A 21,952-nucleotide genomic window follows, 5' to 3' on the forward strand; every position below is an offset into this window, starting at 1 on the left:
TATTCTGAGGAGGGCTTCACCCTGGTCAGGGGTCTAGGGCACAGAAAAGGTTAATATCAAGTGGACTAGGACATCTCTTAATCCCAGAACCCACACTGGGTTGAAACCTGCCTCCTTCTCTATTTTTGATTAATTTCCCTTGGGCTTTCTCCCCCCAGAGATGCCCCAAGTATCTGTCACCAGGGTCGTGTAAAGCTTCCTTTGGGGGCAATAGAGGAGGGTGTAGGGAAATTGAGGACTGTGTAATTCCATGGTTCTCTTGCCTGGTAGGTGTGGGGAGAGGGGAGGCAGTCCTGGAGTCCTGGGAGGGGAGCAGTAGCCTACTCTGGAATGCAAGTACCCTGCTCCCCACCCCCCACCCCCACCTCATTGGAATGTGTGTAGTGGCAGTCCTCCAAGCTAACTTCCCTGCCTCTCAGCCCTCTGTGGGGACAGTCCGTGAGGGGAAAGCCTGACCACAGCCTCCTGTGAACCATAATGACCTTACAAGGGGTGGGGTGGCCCTGCTCCCTCCCTCCCATGTGCGGTGTTGGGATAACCTTCAAGCGTCTTCTCCATCCTTGCTGACCCTGGAAGGGAGTGGTGTTGTGACCTCAGCTTTTCAGACTCGTTATGTGTTCTTTCTCCAGACCAGGTGACCTGATCCATACTGGCCATGCTGCTGTTTGCTTGCTTTGCCTGCTGTACCAGGTAAGTTCAGCCCATGACTCCACTTGACTTTATGTAGAGGCTCTGAGTTAATGGAGCCCAGAGGCAGAACTCCCCAGAACTGTATTTGTCTGCTGTGAGAGCCAGAGGTCATGTTTCCTGAGGGGAGCTGGAAGGGTGGCAGTCCCCTGGGAGATCTGGGGGTATGTGGTCCACTTAGAGAGCTGGTCTTAGTCTTCTCCTAGGGGAACTGGGAGCTAGTAACCCTAGGGGGAGATGAAGAAGGTAATGTGTCCTTGGGGGAACAGGGAGAGTAGTATTCTTGGTGGAAGCTGGTGTTCCCTGGGGGAGTTGGTAGTGTGGAGTTGGTGTTCTCTGGGGCAGCTGGTGTTCCCTGGAGGAGCTGGAAACTGATGTTCCCTGAGAGAACTGGGATAAGGGAGCGGATGTTCCCTGGGGGAGCTAGGAGCTGGTATTGCCTGAGGGGGAGCCAGGATTGTGGCTTTCCTCAGAGGATAAGGGAAGTCGTGTCTCCTGGGAAAAGTGAGAGGCACTGTTTATGGGGACTTTATGTACTTCACCAGTGTTCTGGCACTGCTAAGCTCTAGGCCCCCAAATGTTCCATCATCGGTCACTATATCATTGACCTGCCTTCCTGAGCTCAGTAAGTTTATTCTTTTGCCAGCTCTCCTTCATTTCTGCTTCCCTCTCCATCTGACAGTGGTCTATTACTACTACCCCTAAGCCCACACTGTTCTCTTTGATCAAATCTCTGTCCATTGATCCAACTGATAGTGTTCAGGACCTGTGATTATTTACTTTCCCACACTGGGTCACTGGTCACGGTTATCCAGACTAAGCTCTGCCTGTCCCCCTCACTCTCCCTCCTGTTCAGTCTCTGTCACAGCTGGGCCGGATACAACATGTCCACATCCTTGTCCCTCTGTCCAGGAAACATGTTGAGTTGTGGGAAGGATGGGGGTAGGATGCCTCTCCCTCCCCTCTCCTCCCCTCCCCTCTTCTCTGTGCCTCTTCATGCGTTTTATCCTATTCCACACCTCCTGGTGCCCTGATGCGGGTCCTGGTTGTTTTATTGTTTGCTTTCCTGCTCCTTTGGGGGAAGGAAGGTGAAATGTTCCTCTGGTGTCTACATCAGGGCTTTTTCTGCCTCCTGTCTCCTGCCTCCTGACCTAGAGAAGGGCAGGGATAGACCAGTATTGGGAGTAAGGATCCAAGGGTTCTGGTTGTAGGGGTTCCCTGGAGGTCATCTTTCCATCTTCTGCCCCCAGGCAGGATGGCCATATAGACTTGCAGGGGAATCCTTTTGGTTTTCTAATAAAGTTTCTAATAAAGGGCTTGATTTGGTTACCTATTTTTAGTAACACTTGCTACCGTTATCTCTCACTAGTTCCTCCTTATGTTTAACCTAAATTCCTACTTTTTCAGGAATTCTTGTATCCCAATACTAGTATTCCTAGTATTGAGCCCTCTCACCCCCCTTTCCCTGAAAACAAAATGAAATGAAACCAAACCAAACCTCTTGTGGCAAATAAGCATAGTCAAGCAAAACAAATTCCCACATTGGCCATGTCCAAAAGATCATATTTCATTCTGAATCTTAGTCCATCACTTTAATGTCATTTTCTTCTTGTTTTGACCTGGGTCAAAATATTCATCTTCTTTAAGTCCCTCGTCAAGAGAAACTCAATCTTCCAATGATCTCTAACTTTTCTCAGAGTAAAACATTTCCTCCTTCTTCCCTCCTCCCCTCTTCTTATCTCCCACTCTTCAGCCTTCCTTTCCTCGCTAGGTGTCCTTGAATTCTCCACATTCTTGGGCTCTGGGGAGTCTCAGGCTTCTGACCATGATTTGACACCTAATCTGAACTTCCCTCCCACCTCCCATTTTAGTCCTCTGTTGCTTTTGGGGTGTCCTTTCATTCTCCCTATCCTTGGACATATCAGGGGAGAACCTGGGCTTCTGGTCATGACTTGTTGCTTATCTAATTCTAAGCCCAGACAACTGATCCCAAGGATCCTGATTTTTTTGTCTCCTTCTCTAGTGAGTACATCCCTGTGCCTTTGCCCCTGTTCTTATTTACTTATTCAATTCAATTAACTTTTTTAAGGGTCTACTAGATGTATGTGGGACAGCTAGGTGGTGCAATGGATAGAGTGGCAAGCCTGAAGTCAGGAAGACTCATCATCCTGAGTTCAAATCTGACCTTGGACACTAGCTGTGTGACCCTGGGCAAGTCACTTAACTGTGTTTGCCTCAGTTTCCTCATCTGTATACATGAACCAGAGAAAGAAATGGCCAATCACTCCAGTATCTTTGCCAAGAAAACCTCAAATGGGGTCACGAAGAGTCAGACATGACTGAAACGACTAATCAGCAAGATGTATAACACTGTGCCACTGTGCTAGGCAGGCCACGAATATTCTAAGACAAAAAGTAGACAGTGCCTCTCTTCAAGTTTACAGCTTGTTTTTGTGTGTTCTGGGGAAACAACCTGTACGTAGCAAAGCAATTGGAAGGTGTTGAGAACACAAGCAACTGGGAATACTTTCACAGATGAGATGGTACCTAAATGAAGCCTTAAAGGAAGATATGGATGCTGAAAGGTAAAGATGAGGGAGGAGTCCATTCCAGGCACGGGGAACAGCTTGCCTGAGAGCACAGGTAGCAAAATGGAATGTTGAGATGGGCCCAGCTTAAAGTCTGGTCCCACTGATCAAGAGCATGAAGGGGAGTAATAGTATATGAGAATGGAAAGGTAGGTTCTAGCTATACTCTGGAGGGCCTTAAGCCAGTCAGTTGCACCACAAGCATTTATGAACCACTTACTATGTGCTAGTCTCTGGAGATACAAAGAAAGGTCAAAAAACCCCTGTCCCTCGAGAAGCCTCCATTTTAATGGGTGGAACAGTACATACAAGATGTATGCCTTGTATATAAAAGCAATCTGAAAGAAGACAGTAACAGCTGGGGGAACCAGGAAAGCCTCCCAATGCAGAGGGGGAATTAGAGCTGAGTCTTGAAGGAAGCCAGGGAAGCTTAAAAAGTCAAGGCACAGAGGCAGAGCAATATGGGCATGGGGGCAGTCAGTGCAAAGGCATGGGTATGGGAAATGGAGTGTCCTGTTGGAGGAATTGTAAGTAGGTCAGTATAGATGGATCTTCAAATGCATGGAGGGGAAGTAAGGTGTAAGAAGTCTGATGAGGCAGAAAGGGACTTGGTTATGAAGAAATTTAAATGCCAAACCGAGGAGTTTATATTTATTTCTGGAGACAAAAGCCATTGGAGCACTGTGTGCAGGGATGGTGGTGACATAGTCAGACCTACTCTCTAAAAAAATCACTTTGGCAGTTGAGTGGAGGAGGGAGAGACTTAAGGCAGGAAGGCCAGTTAGAGGGCTATTGCAGTAATCTTGATGAGAGGTGATAAAGGCCTGAACTAGAGTCAAGGCTTTATGAATGGTGTGAAGGGGATGCATGTAAGAGAAGTTATGAAGGCAGACATGACAAGATTTAGCAGCCAGGCAGAGGAATTCATATTTTTTCTTAGAGGGCAATAGGCAACCACTGAAGGTTTTTGAATTGGGGATTAAATTGGTCCATTGGGTGATTTCAGAAGACTTTTGTCAAGGATGGATTGGAGAGGGGAAGATTGGAGATAGTAGCTTGGGCATGAAGTGATGAGGATCTGAATTAGGGTGATGCCTATGTGAATAGAGAAAAAAAGAAATGTATGTTAAGAGTCATGGTAAAGTCAGTAGGACTTATGTAGGATTATGTCTAGGGGTAAAGGAGAGGAGAGTGTTAAGGAAGAATTTGAGGTTATGAATCTGGGTGACTGGAAGGATGGTGGTACTAAACAGAAATAGGGAAATTTGGAGTATGTGGTTTGGGTGAGAATAAGATGGGAAAGATGATGAATCTCATTTTAGACTGTTCATGGCACCATGAAGCATAATCAACTCTGCCATGTTTTTAGATGGGTATGTCAGTGTACTTCTCTATGGCCATCATGACCATCCCTGTATCCAGACCAGTAGTAGCTCCTCCCAGGCTACTATACTCCTCTATGTGTGTGCAGTTTCTCCTATCAGAGTATAAGGTCCTTGAGGGCAGGGGCTGTCTTTGCTTTTGTATTTGTATCCCCAGGGTTTAGCATATTGCTTGGCACATAGTAAGGGCTTAAAAATACTTTTTATTCATTCATTCATGTTCAACTTGAGATGGCAGTCAGTCATCCAAGTAGAAATGTCCAGCAGGCATTTGCCAAACTGGAGTTCAGGAGAGAAATGAAGGCTGGATTTATAGATTTGACTCAGTGATGAAAGATTCTGGCTGAAAAGCTAGAGAAGGTCTCTAAGCAACAGATGGACTTCTAGAGAGGATAATTGCATCTGCATAGAGATGATAATTGAATCCATGGGAGTGGATGAGGTCACCAAGGAAGGGAGTATAAAGAAAAGGGTCCAGGAGTGAGCTTTGACAGACACATATTTAGGGAAAAGGAGATGGCTGATGGTCCAGTAAAGGAGACTGAGAAGTGGTCAGACAGCTAGGAAGAGGACCAGGAGAGAGAGACGCTAAGGGAGGAGAGTATCTTGGAAAAGCCGCAGAGAAGTGGAGGAGGATGAGGACTGAGAAAAGGCCAATGGACTTAACAGTTAGTAGATCTCTTGGGAGAGCAAATTCAGTAGAGTGGTGGGGTTGGAAGCCAGATTTTAAGGCATTGAGAAGGGAGAGGGTGAGGAGAAAGCTGAGGTAACAGTACTTATAGATATCTCTTTGTAGGAGTTTGGTAGTAAAAGGAAAGAGAGATTCAGGATGGCAGAAGGGAATGAGATGAGATTAGGGAGGGATTGAAAATGAAAAAGTGGGTGTGATCAGTGGGAAAGATATGGGAAAGGGTGAAATCAGGGCCCAAGTAGAGGAGTTAGACCTAGGCCCTTTCCCCATAGACCTCCTTATCCAGACTAATTGATCTCTCTCTCTTCCTCTTCTTCCTATCTTCCTCCCCTCTCCCCCTCTTCCACTCTGTCTGTGTGTCTTTCCTATTTTACTCTCCTCAGGTGACCATGCTTATCCTTGGCTCAGCCCTTCTGCAGCTGCTCTGGGCTGTGTGTGCTCCAGCCTTTGCGATGCAACAGTCCACTCTCACCTCCTTCACCCCCAATGACACTCGCCTTCAGCATCTGGTCAGGGACCCAATCTCAGGGACCCTCTATTTGGGGGCCACCAACTTCTTGTTCCAACTGAATTCAGAGCTGACACTTGAGGCCACTGTGTCCACGGGGCCTGTGCTGGACAGCAGGGACTGTCTGCCCCCTGTGTTGCCTCTTGAGTGCCCGCAGGCCCAACCCACGGACAACCCCAACCAGCTGCTGTTGGTGAGCCCTGGTGGGCCTGGTGGAGCTGAAGGGGCCTTAGTGGTGTGTGGGAGTGCGCACCAGGGAGTATGTGAACAGCGACGCCTTGACCACATAGGGCAGCTCTTGCTTCGTCCAGAGCGTCCAGGGGATACTCAGTATGTGGCGGCCAATGATCCAGCCATCAGCACAGTGGGGCTGGTGGGACAGGGTCCAGCTGGGGAGCCTCTTTTGTTTGTAGGCCGGGGCTATACCAGCCGGGGTGTTGGAGGGGGCATCCCTCCCATTACAACCCGTGCGCTGCGTCCTTCTGACCCACAGGCTGTGTTCTCCTATGAGGAGACAGCCAAGCTAGCTGTGGGCCGGCTGTCTGAATATAGCCACCACTTTGTGGCTGCCTTTGCCCGTCGAACCAGTGTCTACTTCCTGTTCTTGCGGCGAGACCTGCAGGCCCAGTCCCGAGCCTTCCGCCCCTACTTATCACGAGTCTGCCTGAGTGATCAGCATTATTATTCCTATGTGGAGCTTCCGCTGTCTTGTGGAGGGGCACCGTATGGCCTGGTCCAGGCAGCAGCTGTGGCTATTCCTGGGATGGGATCCCAGGGGGATGGCGGAGAGGTGTTGTTTGCTGCTTTTTCTTCAGTCAACCCTTCTACTGCTGGTCGTGCCCCTACTGCTGGTATCTCTGGGGCCTCTGCGCTCTGTGCTTTCCCATTAGATGAGGTTGACCAGTTGGCCAACCAAACACGAGATGCTTGCTACACACGGGATGGCCGGGCAGAGGATGGAACTGAGATTGCTTACATCGAATATGATGTCAACTCCAACTGTGCCCAGCTGCCTCTTGTAAGTAACCCTGCAGTCCCTGTACCTTTCCCCTTCTGATGGGTGATCCTACTCTCCCTTGCCATTTCCTGTCTCTAAGACTCATTACAGGTTTCCATGATCTCCTAAGTTGTTGGGAATTGAGGGAAAGTTTTAATAGAGTTATCAGAATGTGTTTGTTGATTGCTTCTTGTGTGCCCAATGCTGTGCCAGAGGTTATGAAGGTACAAAAGAAATGGTCTCTGCTCAAAAGAAACTGTCTAGCTGAGGTGATAAAGTATATACACTTGAAATGGAGACTGATATCAGATTCTTGATAGTAAACTGCTGAGTTGTATGATACAGATAATGTGTGCTGAAATAATTTAGAGAGAGATGATGTTCGTATGAGCTGGAATAGTCAGAGGAAATATCATTATGAAGGTGGAGCTTGAACTGGGACCTTGAAGAAGGGGTTGAATTTGTATAGATAGAAAAGGAGTGGGGACAGTATTCCACATTCCAGGGGTGAGGGTGAGAATAGCATGAACAAAATGAATGTGGAGAAACAAGCCCGGTATATCTATTAGGGGGATAGTTGGGGTTAGGAGAACAATTTAGCTGGTTGAAGAGCGTTTGTGTTGAAAAGAGAGGTTAGACCTAGGTAGCACTGTAGTGTGGACTGTAGTATGAAAGATCATGAACATTGTACTGAAGAGTTTAAATCTGGGCCCGTAGGCACTGGGGAGCCATCATAGGTTTTGGAGTAGGAGAGTAATGCAAGGAAAGTAGTGTTTTAAGGAAGATTACTTGGTAGTGAGTAGGATGGATTGGAGAGGAAGAGACCAGAGGTCAAGGAGATCAGTTAGAAGGCTATTATAGTAATCTAGCCACTAGTCAAGAAGGTGGACTAATAATAATAATAATAATGATGATGATGATGATGATGATGATGATGATGATAACTATAATTTTATGGCAGTTAACAGTTGACAAAGCCCTTTCCTGTTGACAATCATCTTTTCTTTTTTAGAAAAATAATTTAAATTTTATCTCATTTTTAGGTCTATTTTCTTTCCCTTCCTTTCTCCTTCCCCTCTCCATTGAGAAAGCAAGAAAAATAAAGACCATTACAAACATGTATAGTCAAGCAAAACAAATTCTCTCATTGGCTGTGTTTAAAAAGATGTCTTATTCTGCACTCTGAGTCCATTACCTCTCTATCAGGAGGTGGGCAGAATGTCTCATCATGAATCCTCTGGAATTATGGTTGGTCATTATGCCACATTCCTTTTTCTCTACTGGGGTTGTGGCCTTGGAAATGGAGAGGAGGAGACTAATCTGAGAGACATTTGTAGGAAGAATTGACAGTATAAAGGAGATATAGAAGAAGAGAAGAGTCAAAATCAGCTTTAGGTCTTTAAGACTGAGGGAATGGTGGTTAGACAAGGGAGTTGGGGAGATTTGTTTTGGTGAGGAAGATGGAGTTTGGTTTTGGACATGCTTGAGTCTGAGGTGCTGTTGGCCTGTGAATAGCTGGAAATAAGGGACTAGAACTTCAGTGATAGTTTTTGGGGGGATCTGGAGATGTAAATTTGGAAGATGTCAGCACAGAGGTGACAGTGAGAGCCTTAGGATGGACCAAAGTCTCTAGGGGAGAAAGTGGGGCCAGCTCAAGTATGGCAGCATACCATAGCATGGAACCAGAGTTCCATGGTAATGTGCACCAGCTGCATTGTGTTGTGGGAGGTTAGGGTGGGGTGGGGATAGTGGTAGGGAACCCTGAGATTCTTGCTTCATTCTCAAGTCCTAACATCTCTCTTTCCTTTTCCCTTCCACTTGGGAACTATATTGAGGGTGGGGGTGGTGAGGATTGTTTTTGAGGGCATGGCTGTGGTGGTGGCAACCTTTAGCTCCAGTGACCATAATATCCTAGATTTTCTAAGAAGTCCCAACTTTAAGAAGAGAAAATATACTTTTTCATGAAGCTTTGCAAAGGGATGTGTAAATTTTTTTGGTTTGACCAATACCTTTATTTTAGGTTCAGAAAATACAGTTATGTTATCCCATAGATACTTAGTACCCTCAAGAACTCTACCCACTCCCAGGGATGTTTAAGGCTGTCTCTGGCATGTGGAAGGAACCACCTGGGGGTCCTGGGCTAGAGTGTGGTAGGAGTTGTGACCCCACCCTAACTTTCTTCCTCCTGCTAAGGATACACTGGATGCCTACCCCTGTGGGTCAGACCACACGCCCAGCCCAATGGCCAGTCGAGTTCCCTTAGAGGCCACACCCCTGGTGGAGTGGGCAGATGTCCAGTTAACAGCTGTGGCAGTCAGTGTGGAAGATGGACACACCATTGCCTTCCTGGGAGATAGCCAAGGGCAGCTGCACAAGGTGAGGTCAGGGACTGGGGACACCCATGGGAGAGTAAGGGTGGGTTAGGACTGCAGGTTAAGAGGAATATATTGCTGCATGAAAGAAGAAAATCTTGGGTTTCCTGATCCCTCTCCCTCTTTTTTTTTTGCCTATAGTACTTTTTTGGGGAGCCTATTCTGGAATGTGTGATTTCTAATCCTGGGACCAAGCCCATGTACTTATAAGCTTCTGAGGCAGGGTATACTAGCTCTGATCCCCGGGATGGGTAATATAACCTCTGATCCCAAGACTGGACCCCTGTGGTCTTTGATCTCTGAGCTTCACATCTGTAGTCTGAGATCCTTGATCTCTGACCCCAGTGGTGGGCATTAGGATCTCTGATCTTTGGATTTTGGGCTTACCTCTTTACGGTCCTTACCCTATACACTATCCCTGATTATCCAGGTTTACTTGGGCCCAGAAGGTGACCATCGTCCTTATGCAACTCAGCTCATCCAGAGTGACTCAGCAGTGAGCAGTGATCTGATCTTTGACTGGGCCCTGGAACATCTGTATGTCATGACTCAGAGCACAGTGAGTGATGGGGCTAGAACTGGACCCTCTTTATATTAGGAGTAGATATGGTGTGGTGGAAAGAGCATCGACTTGGAGTCAGGACACTTCGGTTTGAATCTAGACTCTGATGCTTACTGGGTCACTCTAGGCAAGTCACTTTACTAGTCAGGGCTCCAAATCCTTCATCTGTAAAATGGGGATAATGTTCCTCATCCAACCACTGTCACAGGGTTTGTTGTAAAGGAAGTACTTTGCAAACCTTAAAATGCTATAGTGGTTTTTGTTATTATTTAGATCGTGATTTGAATGATTCATGATGAAGATGATGATGGGTGTGGGGAGCATAAAATGGTGAGGGGGAGGAGGCCCAGTGGGCCACATTTTTTTTAAACCTTAAAGTGCTATTGAAATGGAAATCATTATGTCCCAGAACATGGCTTATTAGAATAGGGTTTGAAATAGGGGGTGGGGGTGGGGTGAAGAAGAGTTCTAGCTAATTTGGGCCCTTAAAAGTGAATTGCCCTGGGATGTCTGAGCTCCTTTGTGGTGACCACCTTGTTTCTCCAGGTAGTGAGGGTCCCTGTGGCCTCCTGCTCTCAGCATTTGAACTGCACATCATGTCTGGCCCCCAAGGACCCCTACTGTGGATGGTGTGTTCTTCTTGGACGGTCAGTACCTTGACCCTCTGACTCTTGTGGATTGCTAATGTGTATGGGAGGGGGATGGGGGGAGGTGCCTCTCAGGCACTAAGGGTCCCTGGCCCTTGGAAGTTCTTCTGTGAACTCCAGGGATTCCTCTGATGATGCTCAGATAGATACGTTTCTATGACCCTGAAGATTACTTTACTGATGCTAGAGACCCCCTAATATGTGGGTTTGGGATATGTGCTCGAACAGTCAAGGCCCCATCCCCAGGAGGCTGAGGTAGAAATGTGCCTGGGACAGTCAAGTCCTTGTGGGGTCAGCTGGAGGAGATCCTTTCACTGCTGTGATTCCTGGAGACCCCTCTTGACCTTTGGAGCCCTCTGGAGACCCTTTGTGATCCTTATCCCTAGCTAAAGGCACTTAGGGAGGGATTTCTTTCCTCTCCATGACCCCTGTTGGCTGGCGGATGCTCTATGACCCTCTGTGCTTCCCCTGTCTGGTCTAGGTGCAGCCGTCGTGCTGAGTGCTCCCGGGGCCGGGGCCCAGAGCCCTGGCTATGGAGCTTCAGTCCTGAGCCTAAGTGTCTACAAATCCAGGCTGTGAGTCCTGCCAATGTTAGCAGGGAGGAGAAGAGAAATGTAAGCCCTCAAGATACTAGGGTGGGGGAGGTCTCTGAGGGGTCCAGAAGATGTATAGAGGGGCCAAGGGAGAGACTCCATAGGCTGGGTCTCTTTGGAGAGCTCTGTGGTGGGGTAGGGAGTGTCTGCAGAGGATTCTGTGAGGGCTTTTTCTGGGATAATTTTCTCTTTTGGAGGGAGGCATATAGTGGAAGGCTCTGCAGGGGATAATTGTGTGGGGACTATGCTAGAGGAGTTTCATGAGGTATAAGGATGGGTGAAGTGGTGTTTTCCATATGGGATACGTTGAGGGGTCTTCCATGGTAACTATCTTGGGGAACTCTGTGATGAGGCACATTCTGGTGGGGGGAGCTCTGTGGATGGTGTCTGTGGTGCTACTCTATGGGTTAGTAAATGTAGGAGGCTCTGTGGGGAGTATTTATAGGGAACTGCATGGAGTTGGGTGATTTTCTTGGGGGAGATGATGGAGACCTCTTGCTGGAGGGATGTCTGGGGGGTCATTGATGATGTATGGGGACACTCCATGGGGAAGAGTGGGGAGTGTCTGTGGGATGGGTTTGTGAGGAGCTGTTTGTGACTTGCTTTTTGGGGAGTAATTGTGGGAATATCATGGAGGGCACCTGTGGGGCTCATGAGGGATCTTGCAGATTTTGTTGCCCCTTCCTTCTGTGTATCTCCCTAGGTTTGGAGGGGTAGAATATGTGTGGAGCTCTGAGTCTCCCAGATAGGGGTGTGTGTGTTTGTGTGTGCATCTGTGTGTGTGTGCGTGCACAGGGTGTGTTTCTCCCTCCTGTATTCATAGGCTGATGTGCTTGTCCTGCCTTTGATTGGCAGATATTCCTGTCAATCTCAGATTTGCCTGTCCTGCGACCAGATGAGTCGTATTCATGTTATTTTGAAGAGTATGAGAGTCCAGCGGTTTGGACTGATGCTGGCGTGATGTGTCCCTCCCCGGACCCTAGTCGGACCCCTGCCCTGCAGATGGGTGCTGGTCAGTAAGGGAGAGGGGCAAGGTGGGACAGGAATAGGAAAGATTCTCCTCTTGGGAGTGGGGGTGGCAGTGCTGAGGATGGGAGAGGGGGTAGCCCTGGAAGGTGGGTGGGTCTGTGGCTTGTTTTTCCTCCCTCTCCTTCCCTCCTCTCTCCCTGTGCCTTGAGTCTTTGGTTCTGTATTGTAGCAGAACCTGTGGGTGTGTATGAGTATGAGTCCCAGGCTCTGACTAGAACTCCCTCCTAACCCCTTACAGATCATGTCTTAGTGCCTTTATTGCTGAAGTTTGGGGAAGTCATCATTGCATCCACTGAGTTCTCCTTCTATGACTGTGCTGCTGTGGCTATGCTTCATCTGTCTACACCGTAAGTTCCCCTGCCCTGATGTCCAGGGTTTTTAACCCTGCCACATTTCTCTACCCGGGTCCTTCCTGCCAACATCTCTCATTATATTGTAAGCCCTTTGAGGGTAGGGACTGTCTTTTGCCTCCTTATACATCCCTAGTGCTTAGCATGGTGCCTGGCACATATAATAGGCGCTTAATAAATGTTTATTTGATTGATTGAAGAACAACCTTCCCACCCCCCCCCACCAATCCCTGACCTTGGCCTATCTTTCCATTCCCCACCATCCCTTCCCCATCCCTGACCCTGATCTGTTCCTCTATCCCTGACCTTGACCCATCCCCTCGATCCTTACCCTGACCAGAGATCTCCCTATCTCTGACCCCCAAACCCAGTTTCCACTTGACTGATTTTCCTGACACTGGTCCCTAATCATGACAGGCTGTTGGGTGCAGTAGAAAGATTCCTGGGCTAGGAGTCAAGATACCTGATTTTAGGTCCTACTTCTGTGTGTGACTAGCTGTATGAAGCTGGACATGTCACTTCTCTCTGACTCCGTGCTTTCTCATTGACAAAACAGGGACCGTCCTAACAGTCCTGTTTCCCTAATTTCAAATATATGTAAGGTGCTTTGTGACCACAAGTTTGTTACTGTCTCCAGCAGTACCTACCCTTGACCTGGCTTCCTACCAGCCTCCAGGTCAGTCCTGTCATCATCACCCTTCATGTGCTCCTCTCCTCCATCAGTATAATTTGCCTTGCCCTAGATGCCAGGCCTGTGTGCAGAGCACTTGGGGATGCAGCTGGTGTGTGTGGCAGCATCTGTGTACCCACAAGTCGGCCTGTGAGGTGGGGCCTAGTGTGCACAGCCAGAGGGTGAGTGTGATGCAGGAGGCAGGAACATAGAAAAGGTGTGCGCGCCTGTGTGTGTGCGTGCATGCGTGCGTGTGCGTGTGTGTGTGTGTGTGTGTGTGTGTGTGTGCATGTGTTTTAGGAATGGGACAGGAGATTTCTTAAAGAGTAGATGTTCCTGGGAGGGAAGGTCTCCAGGGTTGGATGTGGGAGGGAGAGAGTGGACCCTTGGTGCTGACTCCCCAGGGGCAGGGAGAATAACATGTCTCAGTAACTCCTCAGGGACCTCGCTAGCATTTCCCAAACGTTTATCCTCTCCATCCCATGGCATGCCCATGCCCATGCCCATGCCCTTGGTCTCAGCCTCAACTCCTGTGCTCTGCATGTATCCTGGATGGGAGGGTTGGGGGAGCAACTCCCAGAATTCCTGTATCTGTGCTTTGTACATGCGAGTGACTGTGACCCTTCTGTGTGTGACCACACACAAGGCTTACCTGTGTGGCCATGTGACTGCCTGTGATCTTGTATATGAGAATATGTTAGTGTTGCTGCCTGTGTGTGATTGTCTGTCTGTCTGCATGTTAATGTGGTTTCATTCTGCTCATGCGTGTGTGACAGTGTATAGAATTGTGACTCTGTTCCTCACTGTGTATGAGGCGATCTGTGTTCTATGCGTGTTTTTTTCTGGGGTGGGTCCACGTGGGTTTACTGATGTGTTTTGTGTCTGTGTGTGTTCTGAAGGAGGTAGGTTGAACATGTCCACCAAGCCCTCTGGTTCCTTCCCTTTGTTGACACCTTCCTGGGGCCCCTCCCTTAGTCACAGATGTTCCCTGGGATTGTTTCCTCCCTTAGAGAATTAACTAGATTTTTTTTGTGTGTTTCTCTTTTCTTTGGTCTCCTTATCTTTTCTCTGAAACATAAACCTACCCACACCTCCTGGCCATGTCCTTTGAGTGTGTCTCCCTCCCGCCTTCCTTCTCTGCCTCCAATCCCCAGCTGCCTTTGTCAGCCTCCTGGCCACTCCTGTCTTCAGTGGCTCCCACGGGGGATGTTCCCACTTTTACCCCTTCCATGCCCCCCAAAGCCCCTGTTACTCCTGTTCCTAAACTTCCCCCAACAGAGCCTGGCACTCTCCTCGTGGGGTCCACTTCCCCCTCCACAGATCCCATGCCTCCCCCCACAGAACAGGCGCCTAGGACACCGCCCCCTGAGCCTGGGCCTCCCCTCACAGTCCCCATACCCGCCACCACAGCCCCTCCAACGACAGAGGCCTTTGCCTTTATACCTAGCACCGTTGGGTCAGAGGTGACTTTTGGTCCAGCCCTGGAGACAGCTCCAACGGAGGAGCCTAGCCATCTCCCCAGCATCTCTGTGGATCCTGGGATTATGGAGGGTGTAGGTGACACTGTCACCACAGTGGGTGCCCCTGGAGCAGTGACCAAACTTGAGGACATCTTGCCCCCTGCCCCTTCGCCATCTCCCCTAGGAGGGCAGCCCTCCGACACAGCGGTTCTGACCTCTTCGTCCTGGGACCTCGGTACCCTGACCCTTTCCTCCTCTCCTCCCTGGGACCATGCTCCCAGCACTGGCCCCTCCACCACTTTCCCAGGGGTCGCTGGCTCCGAGGAGCATGCCCCTGACTGGCTGCTCGGAGAGGACGAAATGCCTGAGGCGGACGAGTGGACAGGGAGTGACGTGTCGCCCTTCTCCACTTCCACCCTCCTCTCAGGTGACGGGGACTCATCGGAATTCGAGGGCCCCAACGCCCCCCACATCCTCCTCCCTGACCTCGACTACCAGTATGACTCCCCCGGGCTCTGGGAGCTGGTGAGGCTGAGAGCCAGGAGGGAGAAAGAGCAAGGTCTTGGGGGCAGGAAGAGAGGGAGGCAGGACGAGGGGGTGGGCTCGGGGCAAAGGGACAGGATGCTGCCCTATCCCTTCCCTCCTTCTTGTCATCTGAGGCTTCTGTGGGAGGAGAGGAGATGGCCCGACGGCCTCCTTCAGTGTCTGGGGTTTCTGTGGGAGGAGGGAAGGAAGGAATGGGTGGAGGGCAGGGAGAGAGAACGCAGCCCCACACCTTCCTTCTTCCTCTGGGTTTCTGTAGGAAGAAGTAGTGAACCAGGGTCCTGCTGCGTGTCCTTGTGTGGAGGGTATTGAGGGCTCTTCCTTGCTGCCTGTCCAGATAGAACATGAACTGACCCTTCTAGGAAGGAATTTTCATTTGTACCAAGTGAGTCCTTGGGCCCATTCAGTGGCCCTTCCTATTCCTGAAGCTAAGAAGCTAGGTTTCCCTCGGAAACCTTTATTCCTCGTGTACTGGGCCCTTCAGGTTCTGGGCATTGGTTAGAAGGAAAGTTTGGCACCCTCTACCTCTACTGTTTACTGATATGGTTCTCAATTTGGGGAACTGGAATGGTGTCAGGACCAGAGGCAACCACCATTTAGATCTCTTACAATTTGGTCTAAGCCTGTCTCCTAGTATGACAGCGTTCCAACCACGTCGCTGTAGCCCCCAAAATGTTCTTAAGATGTCCCAGAGATGTCTCTGAGGCCCTCGCAGCGTTCCCAAAGTCCCTCAGGGTCCAGAGATGTCCCAGAGGTCCTAGACGTGGCCCGTAGGTCGGTCCTAGAGAAATGGCTGAAGCCTCTGAGGCACACCTAAGATCCCAGAGCTATCTCAACTGTCTTAGAGATTCGACTCCCCAATCCTGAAGAAGCTCCTACGTTCTTCGAGTTGTCCCTAAGATTCTTATGTTGCTGTCATGGTCTTAGAGACACCACAGAGATGTCCCCATGCTACCTTAAGACCCTAGACAGCTCTCTTAATTTATAAAGTAGTTCAGCAAATGTTTTAAGCACCCACAGGGTGAGTAACCTTCAGTAGTCACGTGTCTCAATTTTTTTTTTCTCCCCCAGGATGGGCAAGGGGATTATGAATGTGTGCTGGAGCTGGAGGGTCATATGGAAGTGATAGAGGCCAGAGTGGAGTGTGATGGGGTCACAGGCGTGCTCTGTCGCATCATCTGCCAGTTGCACCAGGTAAAGGCATTGGGGATCCCGAGGTGGGGTGTGTTTGTCACCAACTTCAGGCTAATCTCCATAACAAGGAGGCCTCTGTCTGAAGAGAGAGAGAGAGACAGCTACTGTTCTCAGAGAGTCTCTTCTCCCTGCACCTCCTCCCCATTTCTTCAGGGTCTTTTGGCCTTGGAGAGCCTCCGTGTCTGAAGGAGACCCGGCCTGTTGACTCTGGAGAGCCTCCGTGTCTGAGGGAGGACACGGTCTGTGACATTAGAGAGCCCCTCCAGTCTGAGGAGGACACAGGACCTTTGATCTTGGGAGTCAGAAAACATGGTTGCTGCTCTTTGAACATTTGGAAGTTAATACTCCTTGTTCTCATCCTCCTCTGGGTGACTTCTCGTACTCCAAGCTGCTGTCATTCTTTTCCCGCCTTGACCCCTTCTCACCCACCTTGTCTCCCACCTTCAGCTTAGCTATGCGGCCCCACAGCCCGAGTTCCACGTGCCTGTGTTCTTGCGGAAGTCGGGAAGGCTTCGAATGGACAGTGCAGAGGGGCTTCATGGTGAATACTTGAAGGGTTGGGGGACGACGGTGTCAGAGGAGAGAAGCGGAGCAGTGGGGTCAAATTCAAATAGACATGGTAGCCACTAAGCCACCCCTAAGGGTCCCCAGGAGCCACAAACTAATTTAGAAAACCCCAAGTTAACATTCTCTCATGTTCCATTGTACTTTTATTTATTTTGTTAAATATTTCCCAATTATGTTTTAATCTGGTTCAGGCCATTTGTGCGTCTGACACCTCTGGAACAGAGGACTCTCCGATTTCAGGAGAGAGGAAGGAAGCCGTGGGGGAGGGCAGGATGGTGAAGATGGGGAACCCTAGTCTTTGTGCTCCATTCACTGTGGCTATAATTCTCTTCTCTCTTAGTGACATTGTACGACTGCTCTGTGGGACGCCCAGACTGCAGCCTCTGCCGTACGGCTGATCCTCGCTACGGTTGTGTGTGGTGTGATGGTGACCATCCCCACTGTGTGGCCCGTGAGGCCTGTGCTGAGGCTGAGGCAGCTCTGTGTCCTGCTCCCCTCATCTACATGGTATGTGGGTCACTGGATGCACAGGGAAAGAGCCTTGGGAGGGTTGGGAGTAGGGCAGAGGGGCCCTCAGGCTTGGGGGCAGAGGGGTGACTCTTAATCCATACCTCAGGGAAGCCGGGGGAAGGAAAGATGAAGCCCAGGGTGACCCTTTCCTAGTGACTGTGGTGTTACTGGACAGGTGGAGCCACTGACTGGGCCCGTGGATGGGGGCACCCGCGTTACCATCCGAGGATCCAACCTGGGCCAGAAGCATGAAGACATTGCAGAGACAGTCGCCGTGGCTGGAGTGCCCTGTGCTGTGGATGCCCAGGAGTATGAGGTCTCAAGCAGGTATCCTTTTGTAGGGAACCGGGACAGGGAAGAGGGAGGGCACCGGTGCCTGCTGATGAGCTTGAACACAAGGCAGAGACCCCAGTCTGCGGTTCTGCTTTCAGGTGCCCCTCCTGGGTTCCTTTTTGTGGGTTGTAATTCCTTCCTGCTTTGGGGCCCTGCTGCCTGGTCCTCACTGGACCCTCCTCACCATGAGGAAGATGATGACCAGCCCTTGATTTTTACCTCAGTGTTAGACCTGGCACCACTCTGCCAGCATCTCCTCAGTATCCCTGCCTGGTTGGTCCTGACCTCTCAGGCCATGCCACACCTTTACTCCATCTTCACCTTGGCCTCTGTCCTGAGTGCCAAAGGAGAAAGATTCTTTCTTTTTGGAAGCCCTGGTTTCAGGCCAACCCACATTGACCTTTATCCATTTACTAGAGATTTCTCTGAACCCTGACCTCAGAAAAGTCTTTTTTTTTTTTCTCTTCTATCTCGGCTCTCTGTGGCTTGAGTATAGGCTAAGGGCTGTTTTGTTGGTTTTCATTTTTGAACCCCCAGTGCCCAACACTGGGCACTTGACATGTAGTAGGTGCTTAATAAAGATAGATAATAAAACTGGAGCACCAAGACTGGGAGTCTGGAAGACCTGAGTTCAAATTGAGCCTCAGAGAATTACTGGCTGTGTGACCTTGGGCAACTCACTTAACCACTGCCCACCTCAGAATGCTGTCTCTGACTGTCCCGTTCCATTGTAACACATAGTCTGCTCAGATCAGTGTGTCAGCTGTGGTCATCCCCATGATTGCAATGAAAAGTCTTTAAATCATACATGGAAACATGAGACAAATAATTCTCCCAGGGGTCTTTCATCATACTTTGCTTGTGGGAGAAGGAAAGGAACTGCTCCTTTGAGTGCTAATTCCTGGGGATCTCCTGTTGGAGCTCTGTGTGAGGTCAGCAGGGGTGAATGGGAGGTGACTTGACTAGGCTGACAGGCAGAAGGAGGACCGAATGGACTGCTTGTCTTCCACAGCATTGTGTGCGTCACTGGTGGCAGTGGGGACGAGAAGGTGGGTCATGTGACTGTGGAAGTTCCTGGTGGAGGACATGGCATCTCTGACCACAAATTTGCCTATCAGGTAGACTGACCCTCTCCCTGCTCCCCCAAACTACTCCACTTCCTTCCACCCTTCTTGTGAGCCTCTCAGGCCTCCCTCCCAGGCCCCTTACTCTGGCGGGGGCTTGTGCTTCTCCCTATCCTGTCTTTGTCACTGTCTCTGACTCCCTTTGATTATGTGTATCTGACTCCTTTGCTCTTCCCTTACTCCTTTGCCTGTCTCTGTCTCCTTTGGTCTCTGTCTCTCTGTCTCTGTCTATCCATCTCTGTCTCTGTTCTGTCTGTCTTTGAGGCAGCTAGGTGGTACAGTGGATAAGAGCACTGGATCTGGAGTTAGGAACGACCCGAGTTCAAATCCTGCCTCAGATGCTTACTAGCTGTGTGATCCTGGTCAAGTCCTTTAATCTCTAACCATTTAACCTCTCTTACTCTCAGTTTCCTAATCTGTAAGAGGGGAATAATAATAGCACTTACCTCACAGGATTGTTGTGAGAACCAAATGAGATAACATATGTACTGTGCCTTGCAAACCTTAGAGCACTATATAAATGCTATTATATTATAAACTATCATATTATATTATTAATTAATAGTCTTATTTCTTATGTGAACATATTATTATTAATAAACACATAATATTATAAACTATTATTATGATTCTTATACCCTCCTCCCTTCTCCTCATCTCCCCATGTTTCTCTTCTTTTTTTCTCTTGTTTCTGTCTTTGTCTTTCTTCTCTTCTCTTCCTGGCTCCATGTATTTTTCTCTCTTGTTTTGTCCATCTACTTTTTTTTTCCATTTCCTCTGTTATGTTTAGTGTCTTTTTGTTTCTTTCTCTGTATCTCTTCCTTTCTTCTCCTATTATGGTGAGAGAGAGACAGACAGAGAGCCAGAGAGCCAGAGACAGAGAGAGAGAGACAGAGAGATTCCTATCTTTCCTTTTCTCTGTTAAGCCTATCTATTCCCTGGCTCTCCCTATCTGGGTGCTTCTCTCTTCTATATCTCTTTTCCCCCATATTCATTGTTCTCTGTTTTCCTCAGGATCCCGAGGTGAGGTCTATCTTTCCTATCCGAGGTCCCAAGGCTGGGGGTACCTATCTGACCCTTCAGGGTTCCAAGCTACTCACTGGACGATTGGAGGACATCCGAGTATTGGTTGGTGACCATCCCTGTCAACTGTAAGGGCTGTTTCAATACCTTTTTTTTTAAACCACTCATTTCCTTCCATCAGTTCCATCTCCCTAATTCTCCAGCTTCCTTTTCCTCCTCTTTCTATACAAAGTCACAGAAATTCAGAGTTGGAAGGACCTTTAGAAGTCATATATTGTAACTTGTACTTGAATGGGAATACTCTCTTCAGAGTTCCGGACAGGTGGTTGCTTAGTCAGTAATGCTTATACTTAAAGACCTTAGGTGATGGGGAACTCATCAGCATGAGAGGCAACTCATTTTGTCCTTTTGTTGGGAAGTTTTTCCTTACATTGAACTGAAATGTGCTCTTCTACAGCCTTACCCGTTGCTCCTAGTTCTGTCCTCTGAGGACAATTAAAATGAGCCTGATCCTTCTACATTACAGTTCTTCAGTTCCTTGAAGACAATTATCATATTCTCTGTAAGTTTTTTCTTCTCCATGCTAAACCTCTGTGGTCCCTGTGGTTGATGCCCAGATAGCATGGCCTCCAGATCCCTAATTGTCTTTGTCATCTTCCTCTGGATCTGCTCCAGTTTGTCAATGTCCTCCATGAACTGTGGCACCCAGAACTGAACAAAATGCTCCAGATGTGGTGGAGTAGACAGTCCATCTCTTTTCTTGTTCTTGGCACCATGCCTTAGTTTATTTAGCCTCAGTTATTCAATTTTTTTTTATTGGGGAGAGGCAATCAGGATTAAGTGATTTGCCCAGGGTTACACAGCTAGTAAGTATCTGAGGCCAAGATTTGAACTTGGGTCCTTCTGACTCTAGGGCCAGTGCTCTGTCCATTGTACCAGCTAGCTGCCCCAAGCCTCATTTATTCTGTTGCATGATTAACTTATGTTGAGTTAACAACTGGCTAAAATTCCTAGATCCTTTTCACCTCTAGCCCCTACTCCATCCTGTATTTCCTTATATAAATATTTCTTCTTTATGTGCAATGCTTCTCTATCCCACTTATCTTCTCTGTTCCTTTCTAGTAAAGTGTGCCCTTTTCTAACCATATTTTAGTCATGAGCCATTTTATCAAGTTTTTGGGATATCTAGAAGGTTGAATTTACCTCCTTGTACTTTAAACTCTTTAGTTTGCTGTGTTCATTACGGTTTATTGCACACAATTTGTGCATTTGTAGATCTGAGGCCCTGGCTTTTATTGTTTCCTTTTTTTGGGAGTATTTTTTTTTATGAATTGCTGGCATTCTTCTTCCTATGTCCTTCCTTCAACTCTCTGTTGTATCTAGTTTGGCAGATATATGTGGGTAGTTTTGTTTGCCTTCCTCTATGTTTTAAAAAATAAATTTTTATTGATGGCTTTTGTTTTTTAACATTACCATAATTTCTGCCAGAATCGTTGCCCTTCCAGAGAGCCATCCTATGTGTTTTAAAACTTTGGCTATATTTTGTCTTTTAAAATGAATATTTGCCTTCTCTTCCTAACTCTTTTTCCTATTGAGAAAGCAAAAATCCAAAAATTTCCTGTTACAACATGTACAGTTAAGCAAAGCAAATTCCCAGATTACAAATAGTACTTTTTAAAGACAAAAAAAGGAAAAAGAAGGAAAAAAACAGCATAACTGATCAATACATCAGAAAAGTCAGAAAATATGTACAATATTGGTTGGTTGTTGTCCTTTGTTCTTGAAGAGGACCAAAATAACATCACTATGTAGGGGTCAAGGTACAGGGTGTCCAATTATAGATGATGAGATCAATATGAACGTGGAAGGCTCTACCACAGGTCAGGTACAAATAGTATGCCAGTTGTGGGACCTCCCACCTCTGAAAAGGGTTGGGTTCTCTTTTGAGTCATGTTTGACTCAATATTGTAACATTCATTTTTGATTTTTTTTTGGTGATCATTCTTCCACTTACATTGTGGTGGTCATTGTGTAAATTGTTTTCTAGGCTCTGCTCACTTCACTCTTCATCAGTTCATGTGGACCTTTCCATGCTTCTCTTTATTCATCACATTTGTCATTT

General features: G+C 48.2%; 1 protein-coding gene across 2 annotated transcripts in view; it reads left to right on the top strand.

Annotated features, from left to right (window-relative positions):
• The first annotated feature begins 628 nt into the window (after positions 1-628).
• PLXNB1 (plexin B1) overlaps positions 629-21,952 on the top strand; it is a 55,023-nt gene continuing 33,699 nt past the window's right edge. The window contains exons 1-17 of one of the 2 annotated variants that reach the window (XM_027860626.1): positions 629-690; positions 6,747-6,874; positions 9,047-9,229; positions 9,656-9,784; positions 10,334-10,434; positions 10,916-11,048; positions 11,883-12,039; positions 12,295-12,403; positions 13,150-13,258; positions 14,231-15,061; positions 15,339-15,464; positions 16,151-16,273; positions 16,721-16,814; positions 17,181-17,347; positions 17,526-17,677; positions 18,696-18,801; positions 19,822-19,958. In XM_027860626.1, coding sequence (XP_027716427.1) covers positions 9,095-9,229; positions 9,656-9,784; positions 10,334-10,434; positions 10,916-11,048; positions 11,883-12,039; positions 12,295-12,403; positions 13,150-13,258; positions 14,231-15,061; positions 15,339-15,464; positions 16,151-16,273; positions 16,721-16,814; positions 17,181-17,347; positions 17,526-17,677; positions 18,696-18,801; positions 19,822-19,958 — 2,609 coding nt within the window. In that variant the 5' untranslated portion in view covers positions 629-690; positions 6,747-6,874; positions 9,047-9,094. Of the gene's footprint in view, positions 691-3,251; positions 3,273-5,731; positions 6,875-9,046; positions 9,230-9,655; positions 9,785-10,333; positions 10,435-10,915; positions 11,049-11,882; positions 12,040-12,294; positions 12,404-13,149; positions 13,259-14,230; positions 15,062-15,338; positions 15,465-16,150; positions 16,274-16,720; positions 16,815-17,180; positions 17,348-17,525; positions 17,678-18,695; positions 18,802-19,821; positions 19,959-21,952 lie in introns of those variants that run through there. The other variant, XM_027860625.1, reaches the window with a different exon arrangement.

This window comes from Vombatus ursinus, unplaced genomic scaffold (genome assembly GCF_900497805.2).
Source record: "Vombatus ursinus unplaced genomic scaffold, bare-nosed wombat genome assembly UNPS02014225.1, whole genome shotgun sequence".
NCBI lineage: Eukaryota > Metazoa > Chordata > Mammalia > Diprotodontia > Vombatidae > Vombatus > Vombatus ursinus.